The sequence below is a fragment of the Heptranchias perlo genome, chromosome 8 (genome assembly GCF_035084215.1).
Source record: "Heptranchias perlo isolate sHepPer1 chromosome 8, sHepPer1.hap1, whole genome shotgun sequence".
Classification (NCBI taxonomy): Eukaryota; Metazoa; Chordata; class Chondrichthyes; order Hexanchiformes; family Hexanchidae; genus Heptranchias; species Heptranchias perlo.
Window position 1 is genome coordinate 31671718 of NC_090332.1, and position 22957 is coordinate 31694674.

The 22957-nt window shown below is 43.7% G+C and overlaps 1 protein-coding gene across 1 annotated transcript in view; it reads left to right on the plus strand.

Moving 5' to 3' along the window:
• Nucleotides 1–22957, plus strand: part of ush2a (Usher syndrome 2A (autosomal recessive, mild)) — a 744800-nt gene that overhangs the window by 559112 nt on the left and 162731 nt on the right. The window contains exons 51-53 of the mRNA XM_067989549.1: nt 8426–8624; nt 12841–13009; nt 14239–14460. Coding sequence (XP_067845650.1) covers nt 8426–8624; nt 12841–13009; nt 14239–14460 — 590 coding nt within the window. The remainder of the gene's footprint in view (nt 1–8425; nt 8625–12840; nt 13010–14238; nt 14461–22957) is intronic.

The following is a 22957-nucleotide window of genomic DNA, read 5'->3' on the forward strand; positions in this document are numbered from 1 at the left end:
TCTGCAAAATGAAGATAGTTAACTACTCAGACAGCTTGGAACAATCACCACCATCACCACCACCACCAATACCAGCCCTCCTCTCCGCAGTCCTTCAACCACACATACACCCATTGTAAACGGGCCCAATGGGTGGCATCAAATCTTGCCATTCATGATGAAGCACATGAAAGGCTGATTACAAAATCCTAGCCTTCCTCTTCCTACCGCTTCTACGTGGTGCATCCCCTATGGCTTCAGCAGAGGTAGTAGCAGATTGCTCAGGTCCCTGCCCTGACTGCTGAGATGCTTTCGGCCTATGCCCTCTGGGTTTTGGAGCATGTGAGGGCCCTGCCAAAGACTGCTGTACCTGCACCTGTGCAGGGGCAGACTTAGCCATCGGGAGAGCAGGCAATGTGTACTGGTTAAGGGGGGGGTTGGGCAACGAGTAGGAAGTGGGAACACTTTGTGTGGAGTTCCCACTTCCATCTCATCTTTCACCATCATCCGTCTCCTGGGCCACGGTCACATCACTCCTACCACTCTGCTGGACAACAGCTTGGAGCACATTTGTGAAACGTTCTAAGGCCACGGCTAAAGTATCTGTCTGCCTGTTTAAGGTGGCAGAAAAGTTGGCATCCTAGGTCCGCACAGCCATTGTCACGGCCTGAATGGACTCATTTGTGAGCCATGCTTGAAGCTCAATGGAGGCAGCCATTCTCTCCATCGCAGACATTCCCACACTTACCTGTGCCACCATTCCACTAATGCTGGAGGTGGAGTTTTCTATCCTTTCCGCTATTGTGGAGAGTGTGCGTGGCACATTTTCTAGTACCTCGCAAAGGTGCATCTATACCTCTATCATTCTCAATCTCAATGATGACCCCCCCAGGGTTCAGCATCTGCATCCAGCTAAGCAGAGCTTGGAGAGGAGTGCGCCCCCCCCCCCCCAACGTGGACTCTCCACAACTGCCCCTGCCACCAGTGTCTGCTCATGCTCACTTGTGGGTGGTGAATCACCAGGTGACAACCCAATTATCTGCCTAACAGGACCCACCGAATTCCGAGTATCTGCGCTGGTGCGTGGCTGTATATGATGTTTCCATGAGAGGAATGGAGCTCCTCTGAGGATTCGCCCTCTTCCAAGGCACGTGCCTCTTCATCAATCCTTGAATAGAACATAAAGCAATATTGACAATCATTGCAGAAGTTAGTTTGCAATGAGCATACTGAGGTGTGCAACAGGTCAATCATTGATAACATTAATTTGTGTTGTTGATGCGTGTGAAGGGTGTTAAAGTTTTGTCATCAGCTGTTTGTGGGGTGCCAGTGTCGGCATCTCTGACAGCCAGGCATTCAACCGTGCGGCTGAGCTCCAAGGCCTCCTCCTCCATCTCTGTCAGGGGCACTATTTGTGGTGGCCCCCTCCAGTCCTACTCGTCTCCCATGCATTTTACACTCTCTTCTCTTACAAGGGGAGAAAGAACTGACGTGTGAATGAGTGAGGATGATGTGGTCACCCGATGGATGCATTGCTTTGGGTGAGGCTGCCAATGAAAGAGGTGCATCAGGGAGTGAGTGGGAGTGGTGGGTTCACAAATGGGGAGGTGAGAAAGTGCACAGAAAGTGAAGGTAAGTCGATAATGTCACTTAAGCGGATGTAAGGAGTGATGTGATGGAGTAGGCTTAGCAAGACAGTGTGAGGCGGGGAGGGGGGGTTAATGTACACCACAGGATGCAGGATGTAGGTGAATCAGTAACTCTACTCACTTTTCCTGAGCTGGTTAAGTCATTAAAGCGCTTCCTGCACTGCACCCACGTCCTTTCTACGGCGCTCCTGCTGCTCAGCTCTTCTGCCACCTCGAGCCAGTCCTTCTTGGTGGCAGAGTCAGGGCGCTTCCTCCTATCACCTGTGTACAGTATGTCCCTTCTGTTCCTTACACCAGCCAGTAGCAATTTAAGCAAACAGTCATTAAACCGGGGTGCTGGCCTAGTCCTTTGATGCTCCATTTCTTCAAATTCCTCCTTCCTCCCTCAAAATCATTGGTTGCCCTTTAAATACTCCAGTTCCCCGCATGTCATTCGGGTGCGCAGTACCTCCACTGTGCAGCTTGGAGACCCGAAACCCGGAAGCCACATTAAGGGTCTTCAATTGAGTCTCAATCGCTCGAGCCAAAGCGTGCAAACTTTTTCCAGGTTTCCCAGGTGACTATTCAGCTCCCCTGCTGAGTTCCCGCTGCCATGTTAAAATTTACCCCCAGGAAATCATTTTAACTATTATCGCTGGATGATTATAACAAATTTGATTATATTTTTTGAAGAAGTCACCGAGATGGTGCAGAGCGAAGCCCAGTAGATATTGTCTTATTAGATTTCCAAAAAGCATTTGACAAGGTACCGCACAAGAGGCTTCTCTACAAGATCGAAGCCTCCGGTATTAGTGGTAATATATTGAGCTGGATTGAGAACTGGCTGGAAGGACTTAGGCAGAAAGTAGTTATAGATGGATTTGGATCTGTTTGGATACTGGTCACCGGTGGTGTCCTGCAGGGATCGGTGTTGGGGCTGTTGCTTTTTACAGTATTTATTAATGATCTAGATGTAGGTGTTGGGGGTACAATCTGCAAATTTACAAGATCTGTGCGACTGTCAGGACTATAGTCAATGCTCAATTGCTACAGGTGGATCTTGATGTGTTGGGGGACTGGGCTCGTAACTGGCAAATGATGTTTAATTTGGAGAAGTGCAGTGTAGGCAGGACAAATGCTCAACATACATACACCCTTCAGGGAAAAGCATTAAAGCAGGTGGAGAAAGAAAGAGATCTGGGTATTCTAGTGCATAGATCACTAAAGGCCCATGAGCAATGCCGTGAAGCATTAGCTAGAGCAAATAGGGTGTTGGAGTGCATTTGTAGGACAATTGACTATAAAACAAAGCAAATTATTTTGTCCTTGTACAAGGCCTTAGTCAGGCCTCATTTGGAATACTGTGTCCAGTTTTGGTCTCCTTACATGGTGAGTGATATTGAGGCATTGGAAAGGGTGCAGAGGACGGCCACCAGGCTAATTCCCAGCTTAAAGCATTTTAGTAATCAAGTGGGGTTAAAAGAGCTGGGACTGTACACTTTAGAAAAGCGTCGACTTAGGGGTGATCTGATTGAGGTTTATAAGATGATGAAAGGAATAGATTGTGTTCCAGTTGACAGTTTGTTCCACTTAAATTCATTAGGGAGGACCAGGGTTCACAATTTTAAGTTGTACAAGGCCAGATCTAGGTTAGATATCAGGAGGTGGTTCCAGAGAATAGTGGACCTCTGGAACAGACTGCTGGCTCATGCGGTGGATGCTGATTCACTGAATTCTTTCAAGCAAGAGCTGGACCTGCTTCTGGCTGGGGTGGAGATCACCTCTTACAAAAATAACTTTTGTAAGTAATGTAATGCATAGAATTTAGGACCAGAGTGATCTCCTGGACTAGTTTCGATCGCCAAAGGGGTTGGAGAGAAATTACCCAGATTTTTTTCCTTCAAATTGGCATGGGTTTTTATCGGGTTTTTCGCTTCTCCCAAGAGATCACATGGGGAGTGATTTTAACCCCCAAGAATGGGTGGGTTGGGGGGGGTGGATGGTGGGAGTTGAAAATAGTGGTTTATTTGGGTCATAACCGCAAAATTTTCAGACTTTGCATTCCCAGTGGGAAGCCTGTACTTTTACGCACCCACATTAATCCCAGAAGTGAAGCTGGTTTGCGGTCGCGACCCAAAAAACAACTATGTTCAACTCCCACCCGCCGCCAACCTACACGTTCTTGGGAGTTAAAATTACCCCCCATGTGATCTCTTGGGAGAAGCGAAAAACCCGATAAAAACCCAGGCCAATTTGAAGGAAAATAGGTGTAGGATGGGAGTGTATATATTGTGATACACAAGGTATCATGATAGTGTGGGACAGGCTGGATGGACCAGAGGGTCTTTTCCTGTTTGTCATTGTTCGTATGTATGAAAAACAGGCAATAGTGAATCAACCATCCGTTTTACACCCCGCCTAGTACCCTTAGTATGAAGAAGTGCTTCCTGATATTTCTTTTTCATTGATTTGCCATCGGCAAGTTGAAAATCTATACCTCAATAATTTGAATTAAGCAACATAATTAACACAGCAAAGTGTGGATTTATCGCTTATAAATGAATTATCAGATAAATTGAATTAAGAGGAGTAAACTATAGACAGATATTTATACTCATGGGTTCTCCAGTGGGAGATTGGTAAATGGCTTAAAAAAGACGTTTACACAGTTTCTCCAGGGTTTCCGCTGATCTTCCACCGAAGTGAAAGATTGGGAGAACTCTGCAGAAATTCAGGGCTAGAGATATTTTGCTACAAAACAAATACATAACCATACAATCTAAGCTTACTATTTGGATAATAAGGTGGAAATCAAATTATCCCTGTACTCACACTGTCCCTATTAACACTTGACTTATAGGCCCCGATATTTATGGGGAGGCGATGTAGTGGCCGGGAAACCCGGAAATGCGGGTTTCCCAGAGGTCCTGCCGAATTTAATCAGGCTGCAGTCGGGGAGCGGAGAGGAGGGAGGGAGAGATCATGGACCGGGGAGGACATTGGTGGGGGTGGGGAGAAGATTGTAGGTTGGGGAGGACATTGGCAGGGGGTGGCCGGGGAGGTGCCGGAGAGGAAATCGCGGGCCGTGAAGGACATGGGGGGAGGTCCAATAGCGGGCCGGGGGAGATCGGGGGTCGGGGGTCTGGTCACGGGTCCGATTGTGGGGAGGGAAGCAGATCATGGGGAGGGAAGCAGGTTAGCTTGGGGGCAAGGGGAAGCACTCCTGCTCCTCTTGGCCCACAAGCAATGCTGGAAAGTTCCTTACCTGCTGAATCCGGTCGTTCTCACCTCCCTTCAGCTATTGGGTTTCCCGAGCCCTAGGAAACCTGGCCCACAGTCGTTAAATTTAAAACTGTCCTAAAATTTGAGGCACGCAGCCTCATTAAAATATTTAAACGACGGGCCCGCCTCTGGAGGGCAGGTTAGTCGAGTTCCCCCCCAACCTGCCTCTGTTAAAACCGGAAGTGGGCGTGTTGGAGGTGGGTTGGGGTCAGGTTTCTCATTTTTGAATTGTTAACCCCCTGTCCGTCTTGGGGAGTTAAAATTCCCCCCAAAGTCTCAGCAATTTCCTTTTTTTATTTTTAAAATATTCCTACACTATATTCTTTAGACTCATATTTAAATGTGTTTGTAATACCTACAAAACATATTGCTCCAGATGAAAGAAAATGTCAAATTCACCTAGATTTATCTGAGAAAGATACCAAAATGTGTGTAATATATTGTGGCACTTTCTATAAATATTTGTTTCCCTTTCAGCTGCTCTAGAATAATCTATTATTTTGCAACAAATAACAACTAATATACTTAAAGCATGAGCGTCAAGATTATGCCATTGAAGTATTTTTTTAAAACAGTAATAACCCTAATGCATTTCCAACAGTCAATTGGTTAAGCAAAACTCATCCGTGCAGATTCATTGGGAATCAATTGTCACTTGAGAACATAACCCCGTTCTAGCATAAACAAACTCAATGAAGTAGTGGTTTATTTCTCCCAAAAGTTACTGTTGGAATTATTTACTCATTCTACTAAAAAGTGCAGTAGAAATGGTCAGCAGTGGTTTACTAAAAAATAAGTCACCATGTGACATCGTGATTATATAACACTCTTGCCCTTTGATCTTGTGGGTTATAGAGTCTGGTATTGATGGCTACTTTTCGTTATACTGCATGTGTTGAGATTATTATGATGATTTCTAGTTGATCAACCAATAATATTTTTACTGTTGTGACTCGAGCCTCCTGCTAATTCTCTACATGTGCAGCCAGAAGTCAGCAATAATCTAACACACTTGTACCTCGAATCTCGTCACTGCACATCTAAACAGTGTAGTACTGTTTGTGATCTCTCTGTTTCAGTCACAACTCATGCAAAGGGATCTCCAGAAGGCCTGAAAAGCCATCAGTGACGAGTAGCTTCCCTGTTAAAGTTTCTATGTTTTCAGATTTTTTTAATGCTAGTGATGGTCCTTCATTGCCAACGTGTCACATCAAGACTCCTCTGTCTCTTTTGCTGTCTGTGTCATCTCTTTGTCTCTAGGCATAGCCCTCTCCCTAACTCACTTTCTTTCATTATTTTTCTCCTCTCTTGTTCTAAAGTGTTAGCCTTGGCTCAGTCGTAGCTCTCTCACTTCTGAGTCAGAAGGTAATGCGTTCAAGCCCCACTCTGGAGACTTGAGCACATAGTCTAGGCTGACCCTTCAGTGCAGTACTGAGGGAGTGCTGCACTGTTGGAGGTGCTATCTCTTAGGTGAGACGATAAACTCAGGCCCTGTCTGTCCTCTCAGGTGGACATAAAAGATCACATCCCACTATTTGAAGAAGAGCAGGTGAGTTCTCTTGGTCCTGACTAATATTTATCCCTCAACTAACATCACTATAAGATCAGATTACTGGTCATTTATCTTATTGCTGTTTGTGAGACCTTGCTATATGACAACAAGGACTACACTTCAAAAAGAAAGCACTTCATTGGCTGTGAAGTGCTTTGGGGCACCCTGAGGTCATGAAAGGTGCTAAATAAATGCAAGTTCTTTAATATTTCTGTATATGTAGAGACTGAGGACTGATACAGATAATATACTGATAATAGCTCTTCCACAACTTCATCAACTTATTGAAAATAGTGAAAACTGCTACAAAAAATAATCTTTTAAATGTTTTATTAATAAGACCATTAAAGACCTACAGTAATGTATAATTTAATTATAATTTATGACATGGTAATGGTGGTTTACATAGAAATAGACTATCTCGTAATGTAGAACATGCAGCTCAATATCCCTCATTATTATTGTCCATTGTATATTATTGCATATAAGTTGTAAATCATCATTGTTTATCATCTATGTTTTCTACAATCAATATGCCTTAGTTAGAAAGTTGTATGTTTAAATAATTTACAACCACCGAGACATTAGAAATGATTGTATTTTTTTTTTATTCGTTCACGGGATGTGGGCGTCGCTGGCAAGGCCGGCATTTATTGCCCATCCCTAATTGCCCTTGAGAAGGTGGTGGTGAGCCGCCTTCTTGAACCGCTGCAGTCCGTGTGGTGACGGTTCTCCCACAGTGCTGTTAGGAAGGGAGTTCCAGGATTTTGACCCAGCGACAATGAAGGAACGGCGATATATTTCCAAGTCGGGATGGTGTGTGACTTGGAGGGGAACGTGCAGGTGGTGTTGTTCCCATGCGCCTGCTGCCCTTGTCCTTCTAGGTGGTAGAGGTCGCGGGTTTGGGAGGTGCTGTCGAAGAAGCCTTGGCGAGTTGCTGCAGTGCATCCTGTGGATGGTGCACACTGCAGCCACAGTGCGCCGGTGGTGAAGGGAGTGAATGTTTAGGGTGGTGGATGGGGTGCCAATCAAGCGGGCTGCTTTATCTTGGATGGTGTCGAGCTTCTTGAGTGTTGTTGGAGCTGCACTCATCCAGGCAAGTGGAGAGTATTCCATCACACTCCTGACTTGTGCCTTGTAGATGGTGGAAAGGCTTTGGGGAGTCAGGAGGTGAGTCACTCGCCGCAGAATACCCAGCCTCTGACCTGCTCTCGTAGCCACAGTATTTATATGGCTGGTCCAGTTAAGTTTCTGGTCAATGGTGACCCCCAGGATGTTGATGGTGGGGGATTCGGCGATGGTAATGCCGTTGAATGTCAAGGGGAGGTGGTTAGGCTCTCTCTTGTTGGAGATGGTCATTGCCTGGCACTTATCTGGAGCGAATGTTACTTGCCACTTATCAGCCCAAGCCTGGATGTTGTCCAGGACTTGCTGCATGCGGGCTCGGACTGCTTCATTATCTGAGGGGTTGCGAATGGAACTGAACACTGTGCAGTCATCAGCGAACATCCCCATTTCTGACCTTATGATGGAGGGAAGGTCATTGATGAAGCAGCTGAAGATGGTTGGGCCTAGGACACTGCCCTGAGGAACTCCTGCTGCAATGCCCTGGGGCTGAGATGCTTGGCCTCCAACAACCACTACCATCTTCCTTTGTGCTAGGTATGACTCCAGCCACTGGAGAGTTTTCCCCCTGATTCCCATTGACTTCAATTTTACTAGGGCTCCTTGGTGCCACACTTGGTCAAATGCTGCCTTGATGTCAAGGGCAGTCACTCTCACCTCACCTCTGGAATTCAGCTCTTTTGTCCATGTTTGGACCAAGGCTGTAATGAGGTCTGGAGCCGAGTGGTCCTGGCGGAACCCAAACTGAGCATCGGTGAGCATACATTAATGCAAGTTGTTATTGTAACTGCTGAAAGATATTTTTAGATCACTGTTATATCATAACACTTTCTACCCCTTTTTTTTGTATTTTCCCAAGGTCTCTTGGAATTGATTGGACATCCCCTGGACGACCAAATGGCATCATAAGGGGATATGAAGTTTGGCGAAGTACACTGCATCAATGTGCAGACATTATGGAACCAAGAACAAATCAGAATAGTCAACAGTGTGTTTATATTGAATGTAAAATAAATGAAAACATCTGTGGTCACTCCTGTTATCAACCAGAGAGTCAGGTACTGGATCTCGATTAATTGTTCTGTAATTGGCACAAATGATTCTATAAGCAGAAGAGAGAAGCTAATTGTTTTGATACTTAGCTTTAAGAAAGAATTGGTAAATTCTACACATTTTTTGCAAGTCACATTAAAGTCACACATACAGTCATTTCCCTAAGTTTTGTTTAATTTCATGAGACTTGTACTTAATGAAATCAAATAAATGTTATTAAGTTGTAGACTGTTTCATTGTTATGTTCAAAAATAGCTCTACTAAAGCTTTGAAAAAGATCAGTCAGAAAACAAATTTTAAAATAATTTCCCTGGGCTTGGGAGGGTAAAAATCAAACAGAGTTTCTGCTTCTGCTTGTCATCCACAGACTCCCACTGAAAAGTGAATGATTGTCGGCGAGGGGGATTACACGAGTATCCAATGATTCAATAGCTCACCAACGCTCAGTGACATGAAGAATGGCCATTTGGCCAAAATGGCCTATCAATGCTTCTGGTACCATAGTATGAGTCATGGAGGATGAAATTGGTTTTGGGCAGTAGCACAAAATGGACAATAACAAATTGGCAGCCTATTTTACACCCAGCCCGATATTCATCTCCATTGAAAATCGGGTGGAGTGTAAGTTGGGCTGTCGATTCACTATCACCCATTTTGTGCTGCCGCCCAAAACCAATTTCACCCCATGACCTTCAGGAGCTGAGGAGAGAAAATCAGGGGGGAAAATTACAAGGAGAACAATCGTAAATCTGTTCTCTACAAATGGGTTTATGATTTTGTTACACCTTGTGCTCAGAAGAAATCGTCCCTTAGGATGTTTTATGTTAAAAGTTGTGGTTTCTGTTCAGTTTTTCAACCTAATAATAAATCTCTTTAAACGTGAAATGTATGAGGGAATCCATCATAAAACAATGTTGTGTTTTATTTTATTATAGTCCAGCATAGTTAAATTTCTTTACATAAAATATGGTAGTTGGGGAGGCTGAGGGAGTACTCAGTTTGAGAAACCTATTGGCCCAGACTTTCCTGTCAAAATAACCATGAGGCTAATGGCGCTCACCGTTATTTATGCGCAAATCGCACAGCAACTTAAGGCGAGGACAGATGTGCGGTTAAACACGAAAATCCATAATTTGCTATCCAAGATGCGCCGCTCCACCATTAGCATTGTGAAAACGGCATCTCACTGTCTGACTCACCATTCAAATGCATTGAATGGCGTGAAGTTCCTTTATTAACATGGTAGATACAAACTAAACTCATCACAGAAAGTTAGGGCTTGTCCATTTCAATCTAAGCACCCCTTTTAAAGTTGTGATAAGTGTTAATTACTGCCAACAACCTCCCTGGCACTGAAAATTAACTATTACAAGTGTGGAGTCTGATTCCTTCAACCTTTAATTACTGTTGGAGATTTTTAAAAAATTAAATTCACTTTTTTTTACTTATTCTTTCTTTTTCTCTCTCTCTCTCTTAATCCCATCTTTCTTTCCCTCTCTTTATTTCTATTTCTATACCTGATTTGACATTGAATTCATTATTCTAATTTAGACTTCCTGGTTCAGACTCTGCACTGTTCAGTTCAGAATCCTTCAAACTGATTGGTTAAGGAGATAGACAGTCGCTTGCCCTGTTCACACAGATCCCAGATACCCTGTAGAGGGCGCCATGCCATTTCCAGCTCCCACGTACAGCAACTTCTAGTGTAAGATCTCATGGAAATTAAATGGGCAAGGGCAAGTCTAACTAACAGCGGGCACCGTTTGTTGACCGGCTATAGCAAATTCTGGGCCAATAATATCTCACTGGATAAGCTTCTGGTGCACTGATGTATGAACATTTGTGTATGCACCTTAAATATGTTAATTTTTTGATAGACATGTTAAGGGTGAATACATTTTCTTTTCAACAAGATTTTCTAAATTTAAGGTATATTCAGATTGCTGTAAGAAACTAACAATGCATTGTTTAAAATTATATTAAATGGATTGTTCCTTTAAAGGCAAGCTTTTAGTAGACACAAGCAAGAACATTCCATTAAAAATAGCTTTAGAAACAAACCTATAGTCATACTTGTACCATTCTTGCTAGTGACTGTTGTCTCAGGAAACATGAGTATTAGCAGGAGGGCTGCATTTGCAGACAACTGATAGCTACAATGTTAGAGCTAACCAGGAAACCTGAGATGGAATTCAAATCTGAATTGATATTGACTTCAAGGTTCCTGTTGAAAAAATGACGCTGGAAGGGAAAAAGTTGCTGTATTATGCCTTATGGTGGCTTAACAAAAGAATACCATTGATATTATCAATGGAGGCAATATAAGTTAGACTATCCTGTTCTCTGAACCAAGGAGGATAGCTTTTATGCAGGAGGGTGGAAGAAGGTTGGGGACAAATGGGGAGATGCTAAAATTGTGGCACTGTAGTAAAGATTATTCCACAGCATTAATCATCAGTGCTGATAGGAAGATAGACATCACAGCCAAGATGATGGATATTTTGAATTTCCACTTTTGCTGTTTTTTCCATAATTTACTCCCTTATTTTTCTCCTCTGCTCTGTTGAATGTTACACTTCCACATATGCTAATTACCATTTGATACTTCTTCTGTGTGGCCATTCTTCATGTATGAGGCCAGGCAGTGAATGTCAGTAGACTATTCACCTATGGAGTGCAGCACAGACAATCCAAATTGTGTCATTGGATAGCAATTAGCTAATTTTTCCTCTCCCAAGCCCAAGTACTCTGAGAGAAGCTATAGAACTCCACTGACACCCATACTAAACACAGCTAACTCTGGATAAATGGGAATGCTACTTGAGGACTTCTGGTTGATATGGTCTGGTACTACACCAGAAAGTGCATTGGCCATTAAGTCATAAGAGAAGCTTCCATCTTTACCCTAAAAACACAACAAACAACCAAAGTTCATGAGTTTCATTCCAGCCCTAATGAATAGAATAATCTGTATGTAAGAAAAGCATTGTTTGTGATGCAGGATGTTAGAACATCGGCTTAGGAATTTATTGTTGCTGTACTCGTTTTTCAGGCATAAAGTGGGTGCCTGAGCATCCAATATGGCAGGCGCCTGCGCGTACATTCTGTGCCGGAAATACGTTGCCCGTCATATTGGTTAAGGCTGAAGTATAGGCGTCCAGAGCCGCACCTCAAACAGGCATTACTCCCTTTGCATATGCAAATAAGGGGCCTAATGCTTGTTTCAGAACCCCTTCCCGAAATTGGGTGCCTGGCCGGCTGCATTCAGGATAACCATACCTAAGGCAGCCTAACCAGCAGTCCTGAAAGGGACCGCTGGAGAACTGCCATCAAAAAGGTAGGTTTTTTAAAAATACCTAACTGAATGTGGGGCCAGGAACAGCAGGAGTGCTCCTCCAAACTCCACAGACTGCTGCCGACCCCCACTCTGCCCCCTCCCGATCGCATCTTCTCCCTCCCGATCGCCCCCTCCCTCTCAATGACCCTCCTCCCTCCTGATTGCCCCTTCCCTCTCCATCGCTCCCCCCCCCCATACTGATCACTCCCCTCCCTCCCTATCACCCCTTCCCTTCTTCCCAGTCGACCCCCTCCCTCCTGATCGCCTCCCTGCTTCTCGATATCTCTTCCAGGGCCTACCTGAGGGCCACTTGCGGCGAAGCAGGAGCCCGAAATTTGCATCCACTTCACCAGAGAGCTGCCTGGAGAAGCGCAGCATTTTTCAGTAATTCGCTGGTCTAATTTAAATGAGACCCGAGGCCCAATAGGGCCTTGGGCCTACCCGGTCCGGCACATGAATTGTTCCCTGTGACCTGTAGGCTGTCGCTATCCAATCTCACCCTGATTGTTTTATTATTGTTTACTGTTTATGATAAGTAAGCCTTTCTTTTCTAGCCACAATAAGTACCATTATTGCATTCCATAAGTTGCTTAGCTCAAACAAGATTTTTCGGTATAAGTGTTAAATTAAAAACCATAGCATTGGGCCTAAGCTTTTTGTAGAAAAATATATATGTAAGCGTGTGGCTGGAGTCATTTATCATAATCAGCAATGCAAAGGTTAGTTTGTTGAGCAGATTTGAACCATTCTAAACTCTTTCTTGATTCACTGAGTCCCTACTTTATAGCTGAGCAGATTCATTACTACTCAGGTTTTACTCAGATGTTACTGTGGGAAAACTGATGATGTGTTTTGCATGAAATGTTCCATAATGTTCTTAATAGGTTTGCTGTGATGGAGTGCTGTACAGCAGTCAGCCAGACTACACTTGCTGTGAAGACAGATACATTGCATTGAGTTTGAATTCCTCCGCAGTGTGTTGCGGTGGGCTTCTCCACACGTTCCAGCCTGGGTTTCAGTGCTGTGGGAATTATTACGCTAGAGTTCTACCAGGTAGGCAAGACTACATTTTTGAGAATTCTTTTGTTGAATTATATGCTGACATTCAGGCACTTGACATCTTTAGCATTAATAAGTGACAAAAATGCTTTGTTCCCCATTACTGCACAAATGAACCTCAAGATTTTAAGCATATCATCTACTGGAGCAGACCCAAAGCAGGCAGACATAGCTACTGGATGAAAAACTATTCTACCTCCACATAGTTATAGTATTCCAACTATAATGCTGCAATCTATCAGTACATATGAAGTCAGAATCACACCCCTGCTAAGCTCTAAGTTTTTTTTTTATTATTTGTTCACGGGATGTGGGCGTCGCTGGCAAGGCCGGCATTTATTGCCCATCCCTAATTGCCCTCGAGAAGGTGGTGGTGAGCCGCCTTCTTGAACCGCTGCAGTCCGTGTGGTGACGGTTCTCCCACAGTGCTGTTAGGAAGGGAGTTCCAGGATTTTGACCCAGCGACAATGAAGGAACGGCGATATATTTCCAAGTCGGGATGGTGTGTGACTTGGAGGGGAACGTGCAGGTGGTGTTGTTCCCATGCGCTTGCTGCCCTTGTCCTTCTAGGTGGTAGAGGTCGCGGGTTTGGGAGGTGCAACATTATCTATGTATTTCCAATCTTCTAATGGTCATAAGGATCCTTGGGATGTGTGAAAAGCTAAATGTAAACCCAAGCATCTTTTGCATAACATCTGGTAATACCAATGAGCCACATAAGTTATATTTAAACTTATTCTGTGCTTTGTTGGTGTTTGGTAGATAAGAAATAAAAATCATAGAGGAATTTTTTGTGTGTTCTCTAAAGATGAAATGAAATATACATTTCAGGTGAAGGAAATTTGATATTAAGTGATTGCTCTCCATATTTAACTCAAACCTCAGAGTTGAGATTGTAAAATTAGATTCAGTTTTTCCCTATTAATTCATGCTCACAGGGGACTAGATTTATGTTATCAGAACTTTTTTCTCTAATTCTGATCCTGTCCTTAGACATATCTTTCTCCAAATATGTGCTTTTATTCATTGCAAAGCCTTCTATATGTAAGATTATTATCAATGATAATAAAATTTGACCATTGTAAAATGAGGTAAAAAAACTTGAAATAGACTTCACATAATGACAGAGCTCAAGGACTATTTGCAAGATTTTATAAAATGTTACAGTGAAGTATGTCTCATTTGATCTCTTTATATTAATGTGCTAAATAATTTGCTTCCAGGTGAAGTTTGCTGCTCCAATGTACAACAAAATCAAGTCTCCAGCGGAATTGGGGATTCATGCTGCAGGGGCAACCCATACTTTAAAGCGGGGGACCAAATCTGTTGTGCAAATTCACTTCATGATGGTTTTAGCCAACAGTGCTGTGGCAAACAACTTGTTAGCAAAGACTTTATATGCTGTGGCAATGAAGAAATAGGGACTGCATATGAACCCATTACAGGTAAGATGCAAAGAAAGCAAAGAGAAATCATGCATATTTGACAAAGGATATATCAGTCATATTTATGGCAATACAGGGATGAAATTCCTGTCTTGTTAACTTTAATAGAAATGTGAATGCGAGTAAAAATAGTAGATCAATACTCAAGTCAACCATCTAATAAAATTTAGTGAAAACAGGAAATTCACTCCTAATGTAGCAAAAAAATTTCCACACAGATTCATGTCACAACAATCAGAATGTTTGCTGAGACTAAAAATATTATCAGAGTGCCATTCTGGCCAATACAAAGCATTTTTGAAAGGCAACATTTAATTATGCACAAGATATAAGTTTAAAAGTAAATACTTTTACAAGTTTAAGATAGCAATTTTGAGAATTCCAACTTCAAAGCATTTTTTAATCACTGGATAACAAATATTTGTTTTTATAAAATCTGAGTTCAATTCACGGAGAAAAATTGTTACAAAGCAAGATATAGACCTTTGAAATGGCTTGGTTCCAAGTTGATGAAAGGTTATTTTTTAATTTTTAAAAATTGGAACTGTATCATTGTTATGATGATCCTGTATGTTCATATGTGCCAGTTTATTTGTATGTATGCTTTTTAAGTTATTTTTCTGCAAAAATGCAATTAATTGCTACAGAGTGGTGAGTACTGGTTTGTCTCCTTAATTGGTCACATGGGGAATATTTCACTCCATGTATTAGGTATAGCAAAATCATAAATGTGCTCTTTATAAATGTGCTTACAATTTTGCTGCACTTAGCATAGAGGAGGAAACTTTCCTCATTTTAACTTCATGATCTTGGCTGCCAAAGGAAAAGAAAAAAAAAGTAAATGCTGAAAATCTGAAATAAAAATGCTAAATATTGGAAATGCACAGCAGATCCATCAGCATCTTAAAAGAGAAAAGTTGGTTAGTATTTCAGGTGTAGAGTCTTGACAGAATTGGAAACTGGAAGGTGGCATTGAACAAAACAAAGGCAGGGGAAGGAGGACAGCAGGTAAGAACAAAGTCTAACAGAAAATGCTGGAGAAGCTCAGCAAGTCAGGCAGCATCTGTGGAGAAAGAAACAGAGTTAACGTTTCAGGTCGAAGACCTTTTGTCAGAATTGGAAGATGTTAAAAGAGTTAAAGTTTTTGAGCAAGTACAGAGCCAGGGAAAGGGGGGAGGGAGGGGAGAGGGTGTGGAGGGCACAAATGATTAAATGACAAAAGAGATGATGGTGCAAGGCGAGGATGGTGGTTATGGGACAGGTTAAGAAACAAAAGATTGGTCAGGAGTAGCTGTAAATGGCAACAGCAGAACCATTACCAGCACTAGCTGACCGAAAAAAATGGGAGCAGTGGTTATGATGTGAAGTCATTGAAATCATTGATTTCCCCTCCCCTCCCTCTCCCCCTTTCCCTGCCTCTGTACTTGCTCAAAAACTTTAACTCTTTTAACATCTTCCAGTTCTAACGAAAGGTCTTCGACCTGAAACATTAACTGTTTCTTTCTCCACAGATGCTGCCTGACTTGCTGAGCTTCTCCAGCATATTCTATTTTTATTTCAGATTTCCAGCATCAGCAGTATTTTGGTTTTGAAGAACAAAGTCTAGACTGCTGGATTTAACGACTTGCAAACAGGTATTATGAAAAGCTGAAAAGAGGTGAAAACTGGTTGATGATTTACACAGATTCAGGTCGGAATTTCTTTGAGAGTTCTCCTCATCTCCTGTTTTAAAATTGACAGTACATCAGCAGAACCCTCGTAGAAATGGCCATGATCAGCCGTTTACACCATTTCTGTGGGCATTCCACAGAAACCCCCATGGAAATTCAGGAATATCATCTCAAGGAGGCAATGATAAGGCATTGAAATAAGGAGCACCAAAATAGATAAATAAGGCAGTGAGAATGCATGACAAAAAAAAGACTCCAAAATGGAGGGGAATTAAATTCAAGGTAGATGGGAGAAATGGGTAAGAAAATGGGGGGAGACATCTAAAGTCTAAGTTGCTAAAGTTAATGTTCAGACTACAATGGGAATGTTCAGCAAAGTCGTCGTTCAATCGCACTTGATCTTTCCAGTGTAGATGGGACTACACCATGAATACAAATTTAATATACAGTCAAGCACACTTAAATGAATAACTGATTTTATCTTTTCCGTTGATAGTTGTCTCTCTTAAATGAATAAAATGTTTAAATAAATTTGAAAATTCTGGATTTATTCATTTAAGTGTTGGACGGCCTCACAAAAAGTGATGAGTCCTTTTTGCCAATCAATGTTTTATGTTCTTTTTACAAGCATTTTTGTCTAGGTGTGAAAATCACCTAGTAACTAATTCAGTGATGTTGCAGAATCTTTTTCACCTCATTAGGTGCTAGGGCTCAAGCACTTTTGGTAATCAGTGTGACAAGAGCTTTTGTATCGGTGTGAAAATCGCCTTATCAGGTGCTAATGCTCAAGCTTTTATAAGTTCTTTTTAAAAATATTTTTAAGTCCCTTTTTAAAGATTTGTGGCGATGCACTGTAATGTATATATTGTAGTGAAGTAAATGACATATACATGTTCAGTTATCCATAACAACTGTGTAACCATTTTTACAGTATTGTAATTGCAATCCAGTTTGCATTCCAGTCTTAGCTTCTTGCCAAACTTGATAGAACGGATAAAAGAATAGAACAGTTAAGTGAACCAAAGGGAATGGTTCCTCCAGGAATCAGGGAGTGAAAGAAGTGTTTAGTGGGATAATCTTGTAGATGGTAGAAATTATAGATGATGATATGTTGAATGCGAAGGCTATTGGGATGGAAGGTAAAGACAAAGAAAGCCCTGTTGTTGCAAGAGGAAGCAGAGGGGCGAAAACAAGTATGGTAAATGGGGTGGACAAAGTCAACGAACTTGACTATCACAGCTGAGGAAAAACCTGGTGCAGAAAGTAGATCCAATGGAAAAACTGTGAAAAGGGATAGAATTTTTATTGGAAGTAGGATAGGAACAAATAAAATTCGGGTAGTTGTAAGAGTTTGTGTCTCTGTAATAGTAGAAAAGTTGCCAGAGATGAAGGGACTGTATATCTACTGTGAAAAAATGATTCGAGTCAGAGGACCTGAAATTATCAAAGCGCCAGAGAGTATTTTGGGGACTCCAAGATATACTTGGAAAGGGACTGAACAAGAATTGAGTTAGATAAAAGGTGACTAGTTTGGTGGGATAGGAACAAATTGAAACAATGGGGAATAAATATGTCTTGAGTGATAGAGCAAAACAGGTGACTGTGAATCGGCATCCCATTTTGCACTCTGCCCAGTTTCTTTTTCCATTGATTCCAATGAAAATCGGGCGGAGTGTTATATGGGCCGCTGATTCACTATTGCCTGTTTTGCGCTATTGCCCAAGACAAATTTAGACCCCAGTCTGATGGGACAGTACTGTTTGTGTCTCTTGGGAGGAGGTAGATACAGGCTATGAGGGGGTTGGGAACTACAAGATTGGACACAATAGGAGTGAAGATTTATAAAAGTGATGAGGTCAGTAACAGTCTGGAAAATTATAATTTTTGTGATAATTGGAAGCTCGGTGCTTTCCAAGGGTAAAGAGAGAAAAGCAAAAGTAAGTTAGATAGGTGGTTGAAGGAAAAAGAAAAAAATAATTATGACAACAGGGCAGACATATGAGATTAGGACTACTACTCGTGTGAAGGATAACCAAGACCCTCCAAAGCATATAATATATGTGAAATTATCCACTTTGGTAGGAAGAATAGAGAAGCAGAATATTTTTTAAAAGGTGAGAGACTAGTAAATGTTGGTATTCAGAGGGATTTAGGTGTCTTTGTACATGAATTACAGAAAATTAACATGCAGGTACAGCAAGCAATTAGGAAAGCAAATGGTATGTTAGCTTTTATTGCAAGGGGGTTGGAGTATAAGAGTAAGGAAGTCTTGCTTCGATTGTATAGGGCTTTGGTAAGACCAAATACAGTGATACTACAGTGTACAGTTTTCGTCTCCTTACCTAAGGAAGGATAAATTGGCCTTAAGGGGGATGCAATGAAGATTCACTAGATTGATTCCTGGGATGAGAGGGTTGTCCTAAGAGGAGAGATTGAGTTGAATGGGCCTATACGCTCTGGAGTTTAGAAGAATGAGAGGTGATCTCATTGAAACGTATAAAATTCTTAGAGGGCTTGACAGGGTAGATGCTGAGTGGCTGTTTCCCCTGGCAGGAGTCTCTAGAACTAGGGGTCATAGTGTCAGGATAAGAATCGGCCATTTAGGATTGAGATGAGGAAAAATGTCTTCACTCAGAGGATTGTGGGTCTTTGGAATTCACTACCCCAGAGCGTTGTGGATGCTCAGTTATTGAGTATATTCATAGAATCATAGAATGGTTACAGCATGGAAGGAGGCCATTCGGCCCATCAAGTCCGTGCCGGCTCTCTGCAAGAGCACTCCAGTTAGTCCCAGCCCCGGCCCTATCCCCGTAGCCCTGCAAATTTTTTCCTTTCAAGTACTTATCCAATTCCCTTTCGAAAACCACGATTGAATCTGCCTCCACCACCCACTCAGGCAGTGCATTCCGGATCATAACCATTCGCTGAGAAAAGGATTTTCCTCATGTCACCTTTGGTTGTTTTGCCAATCACCTTAAATCTGTGTCCTCTGGTTCTTGACCTTTCCACCAATGGGAACAGTTTCTCTCTATCTACTCTGTCTAGATCCTTCATGATTTTGAATACTTCTATCAAATCTCCTCGCAACCTTCTCTGCTCCAAGGAAAACAACCCCAGCTTCTCCAGTCTATCCATGTATCTGAAGTCTCATCCCTGGAATCATTCTAGTAAATCTCTTCTGCACCCTCTCTAAGGCCTTCACATCCATCCTAAAGTGCGGTGCCCAGAACTGGACTCAATACTCCAAATGTGGCCGAACCAGTGTTTTATAAAGGTTCATCATAACCTCCTAGCTTTTGCATTCTATGCCTTTATTTATAAAGCCCAGATCCCGCATCTTCTTACCTGCTTTCTCAACCTGCCCTACCACCTTCAATGATTTGTGCATATATACCCCCAGATCTCTCTGTTCCTGCACCCCTTTTAGAATTGTACCCTTTGGTTCATATTGCCTCTCCTCATTCTTCCTACCAAAATGTATCACTTCATGTGTCCGCCCATTCTACCAGCCTGTCTATGTCCTTTTTTTTTATTCGTTCACGGGATGTGGGCGTCGCTGGCGAGGCCAGCATTTATTGCCCATCCCTAATTGCCCTCGAGAAGGTGGTGGTGAGCCGCCTTCTTCAACCGCTGCAGTCCGTGTGGTGACGGTTCTCTCACAGTGCTGTTAGGAAGGGAGTTCCAGGATTTTGACCCAGCGACAATGAAGGAACGGTGATATATTTCCAAGTCAGGATGGTGTGTGACTTGGAGGGGAACGTGCAGGTGGTGTTGTTCCCATGTGCCTGCTGCTCTTGTCCTTCTAGATGGTAGAGGTCGCGGGTTTGGGAGGTGCTGTCGAAGAAGCCTTGGCGAGTTTCTGCAGTGCATCCTGTGGATGGTACACACTGCAGCCACAGTGCGCCGGTGGTGAAGGGAGTGAATGTTTAGGGTGGTGGATGGGGTGCCAATCAAGCGGGCTGCTTTATCTTGGATGGTGTCGAGCTTCTTGAGTGTTGTTGGAGCTGCACTCATCCAAGCAAGTGGAGAGTATTCCATCACACTCCTGACTTGTGCCTTGTAGATGGTGGAAAGACTTTGGGGAGTCAGGAGGTGAGTCACTCGCCGCAGAATACCCAGCCTCTGACCTGCTCTCATAGCCACAGTATTTATATGGCTGGTCCAGTTAAGTTTATGGTCAATGGTGACCCCCAGGATGTTGATGGTGGGGGATTCGGCGATGGTAATGCCGTTGAATGTCAAGGGGAGGTGGTTAGACACTCTCTTGTTGGAGATGGTCATTGCCTGGCACTTATCTGGCGCGAATGTTACTTGCCACTTATCAGCCCAAGCCTGGATGTTGTCCAGGTCTTGCTGCATGCGGGCTCAGACTGCTTCATTATTTGAGGGGTTGCGAATGGAACTGAACACTGTGCAGTCATCAGCGAACATCCCCATTTCTGACCTTATGATGGAGGGAAAGTCATTGATGAAGCAGCTGAAGATGGTTGGGCCTAGGACACTGCCCTGAGGAACTCCTGCAGCAATGTCCTGGGGCTGAGATGATTGGCCTCTTGAAGTCTATTACTATCCTCCTCACTGTTCACTACCCTTCCAAATTTTGTGTCATCTGCAAATTTTGAAATTGTGCCCTGTACACCCAAGTCCAAGTCATTAATATATATCAAGAAAAGCAATGCTCCTAGTACCGACCCCTGGGGAACACCATTGCATACCTCCCTCCAGTCCGAAAAACAACCGTTCACCCCAACACTCTGTTTCCTGTTACTTAGCCAATTTCATATCCATGCTGCCACTGCCCCTTTTATTCCACGGGCTTCAACTTTAATGACAAGCCTATTATGCAGCACTTTATCAAACGCCTTTTGGAAGTCCATATACACATCAACTGCATTGCCCTCATCAACCCTCTCTGAGATTGATAGATTTTTGGACTCTAGGGGAATCAAGGGATAGGGTAGGAAAGTGAAGTTGAGGTAGAAGATCAGCCATGATCTTAATGAATGGCGGAGCAGGCTCAAGGGGCCATATGGCCTACTCCTGTTCCTATTTCTTATGTTCTTATTTATATGTGTCATGATGACCAGAAGAACTACCTTAAGTGCCAGTGGTACGGAACCGTCGTTTAGTGTTGTAACATCCATGTAATGACTCCTGTCAAGCATGTTTTTTTTTATTCGTTCATGGGATGTGGGCATCGCTGGCGAGGCCGGCATTTATTGCCCATTCCTAATTGCCCTTGAGAAGGAACTAGTTACATTAATATTAGCAGAAGCTGATCAGAAGGTCACCTGCCCATTCTACCAACAGGGGAATGGAGCACAGTGTGGTGGACCTAATCAAATGGAGAAAAATAAATTCCATACAAATTAGTGGGGGATGGGGCAGACTCAATAATTCTGTTGACTTAAGACTACGGTATAACTAAGTGATGGTAATTGGTTGAAAAGTAAGAGACAGAGAGTAGGCATAAAGGGAATGTTCTCTGATTGGCAAGATGTGACAAGTGGTGTTCCCCAGGAATCTGCACTGGGGCCTCAGCTTTTCACCTTATATACAATGGTGAAGGAATAGAGAATTGTATATTCAAGATTCAAGTTTATCCACATTCAGGAGGCACAGTGAATTGTATCGATGGGAGCAGGAAGTTACAAAGAGACATGGACAGATTGGCCTAAACTTTAGCCGGGAGCCAGGAAGACAGCGTGGGGGATTTCCTGATGAGAAACCTGGAAGTACGGGTTACCTGGGCCTCATTACAATTTTGACGTAAGGACGTCTTTTTTTTTGTTGGTGTCATGCCCCTGAGGCCAGCCTGATTGACAGGCTGACCTCAGTCGGATGGGAGAAAAGCCAGGAAGCGAATGCGAGAAGTTAAGTCTTAGATGGGGGGGAGGGGCTTCGGGGGCCATCAGGGGGTGGGGGTCAGGAGTCATGGGGGTCAGGGGTCATCGAGGTCAGGGGTCATTGGGGGTCGGGGGTCATCACTGGGTCAGGGTCAACTGGGGGTTGGGGTCAGGAGTTATCGGGGGTCATTGGGGAGTCAGGTTCAGGAGTCATCGGGGGAATGGGGTCGGGGTCATCGGGGGTCGGGAATCATCGTGGTTTGGGGTCAATGGGAGACGGGGACGGAAGTCTTCGGGGGGTTGGGGTCAACAGGGGGTCGAAGTCGGGAGTCATCGGGGGGTCGGGAGTCATCAGAAGTCTTCAGCGGTCATTCGGGGGTCAGGGATCAGCAGGGTGATTTGGGGTCGGGAGTCATCGGAAATCATTAGGGGTGGTCATCGGGGCATCAGGAGTCATCGGGGGTCGTCATGGGGTATGGGGTCAGGGATCATCGGAAGTCATCAGGGGTCATCAGGGGTCATCAGGGTGTTGGAATCGGGGCTCATCAGGGTCGGGAGTCATCAGGGACATAGAGGGGATTGTCCGGGGATCATTGGGCGGTCGGGAGTCATCGGGGGGTTGGGGTCAACAGGGGGCCGGGGTCGGGAGTCATCAGGGTGTCAAGAGTCATCGGAAGTCATCAGGGGTCATCGTGGGGTTGGGGTCATCGGGGTGGTTGGGATCAAGAGTCATTAGGAGTCATCGGGGGGTCGGGGTTAGGGTAATTTGGAGGGTTGGGAATCATCGGTAGTCATCGAGGGTCAGGGGTCATGGGTGGTTCGGGGTCAGGGTTATCATGGGGTTGGGGTTGGGAGTCATCAGGGGCTGGGGGTTGGGGTAGTGAGTCATCGGGGGGTCGGAGTTCGAGGGTGGGGAGTTCAGAGATTGTTGGGGGGGTGGATCGGAGATCATGGGCGGGGGCGCTGCAGATGGGCTTGTTG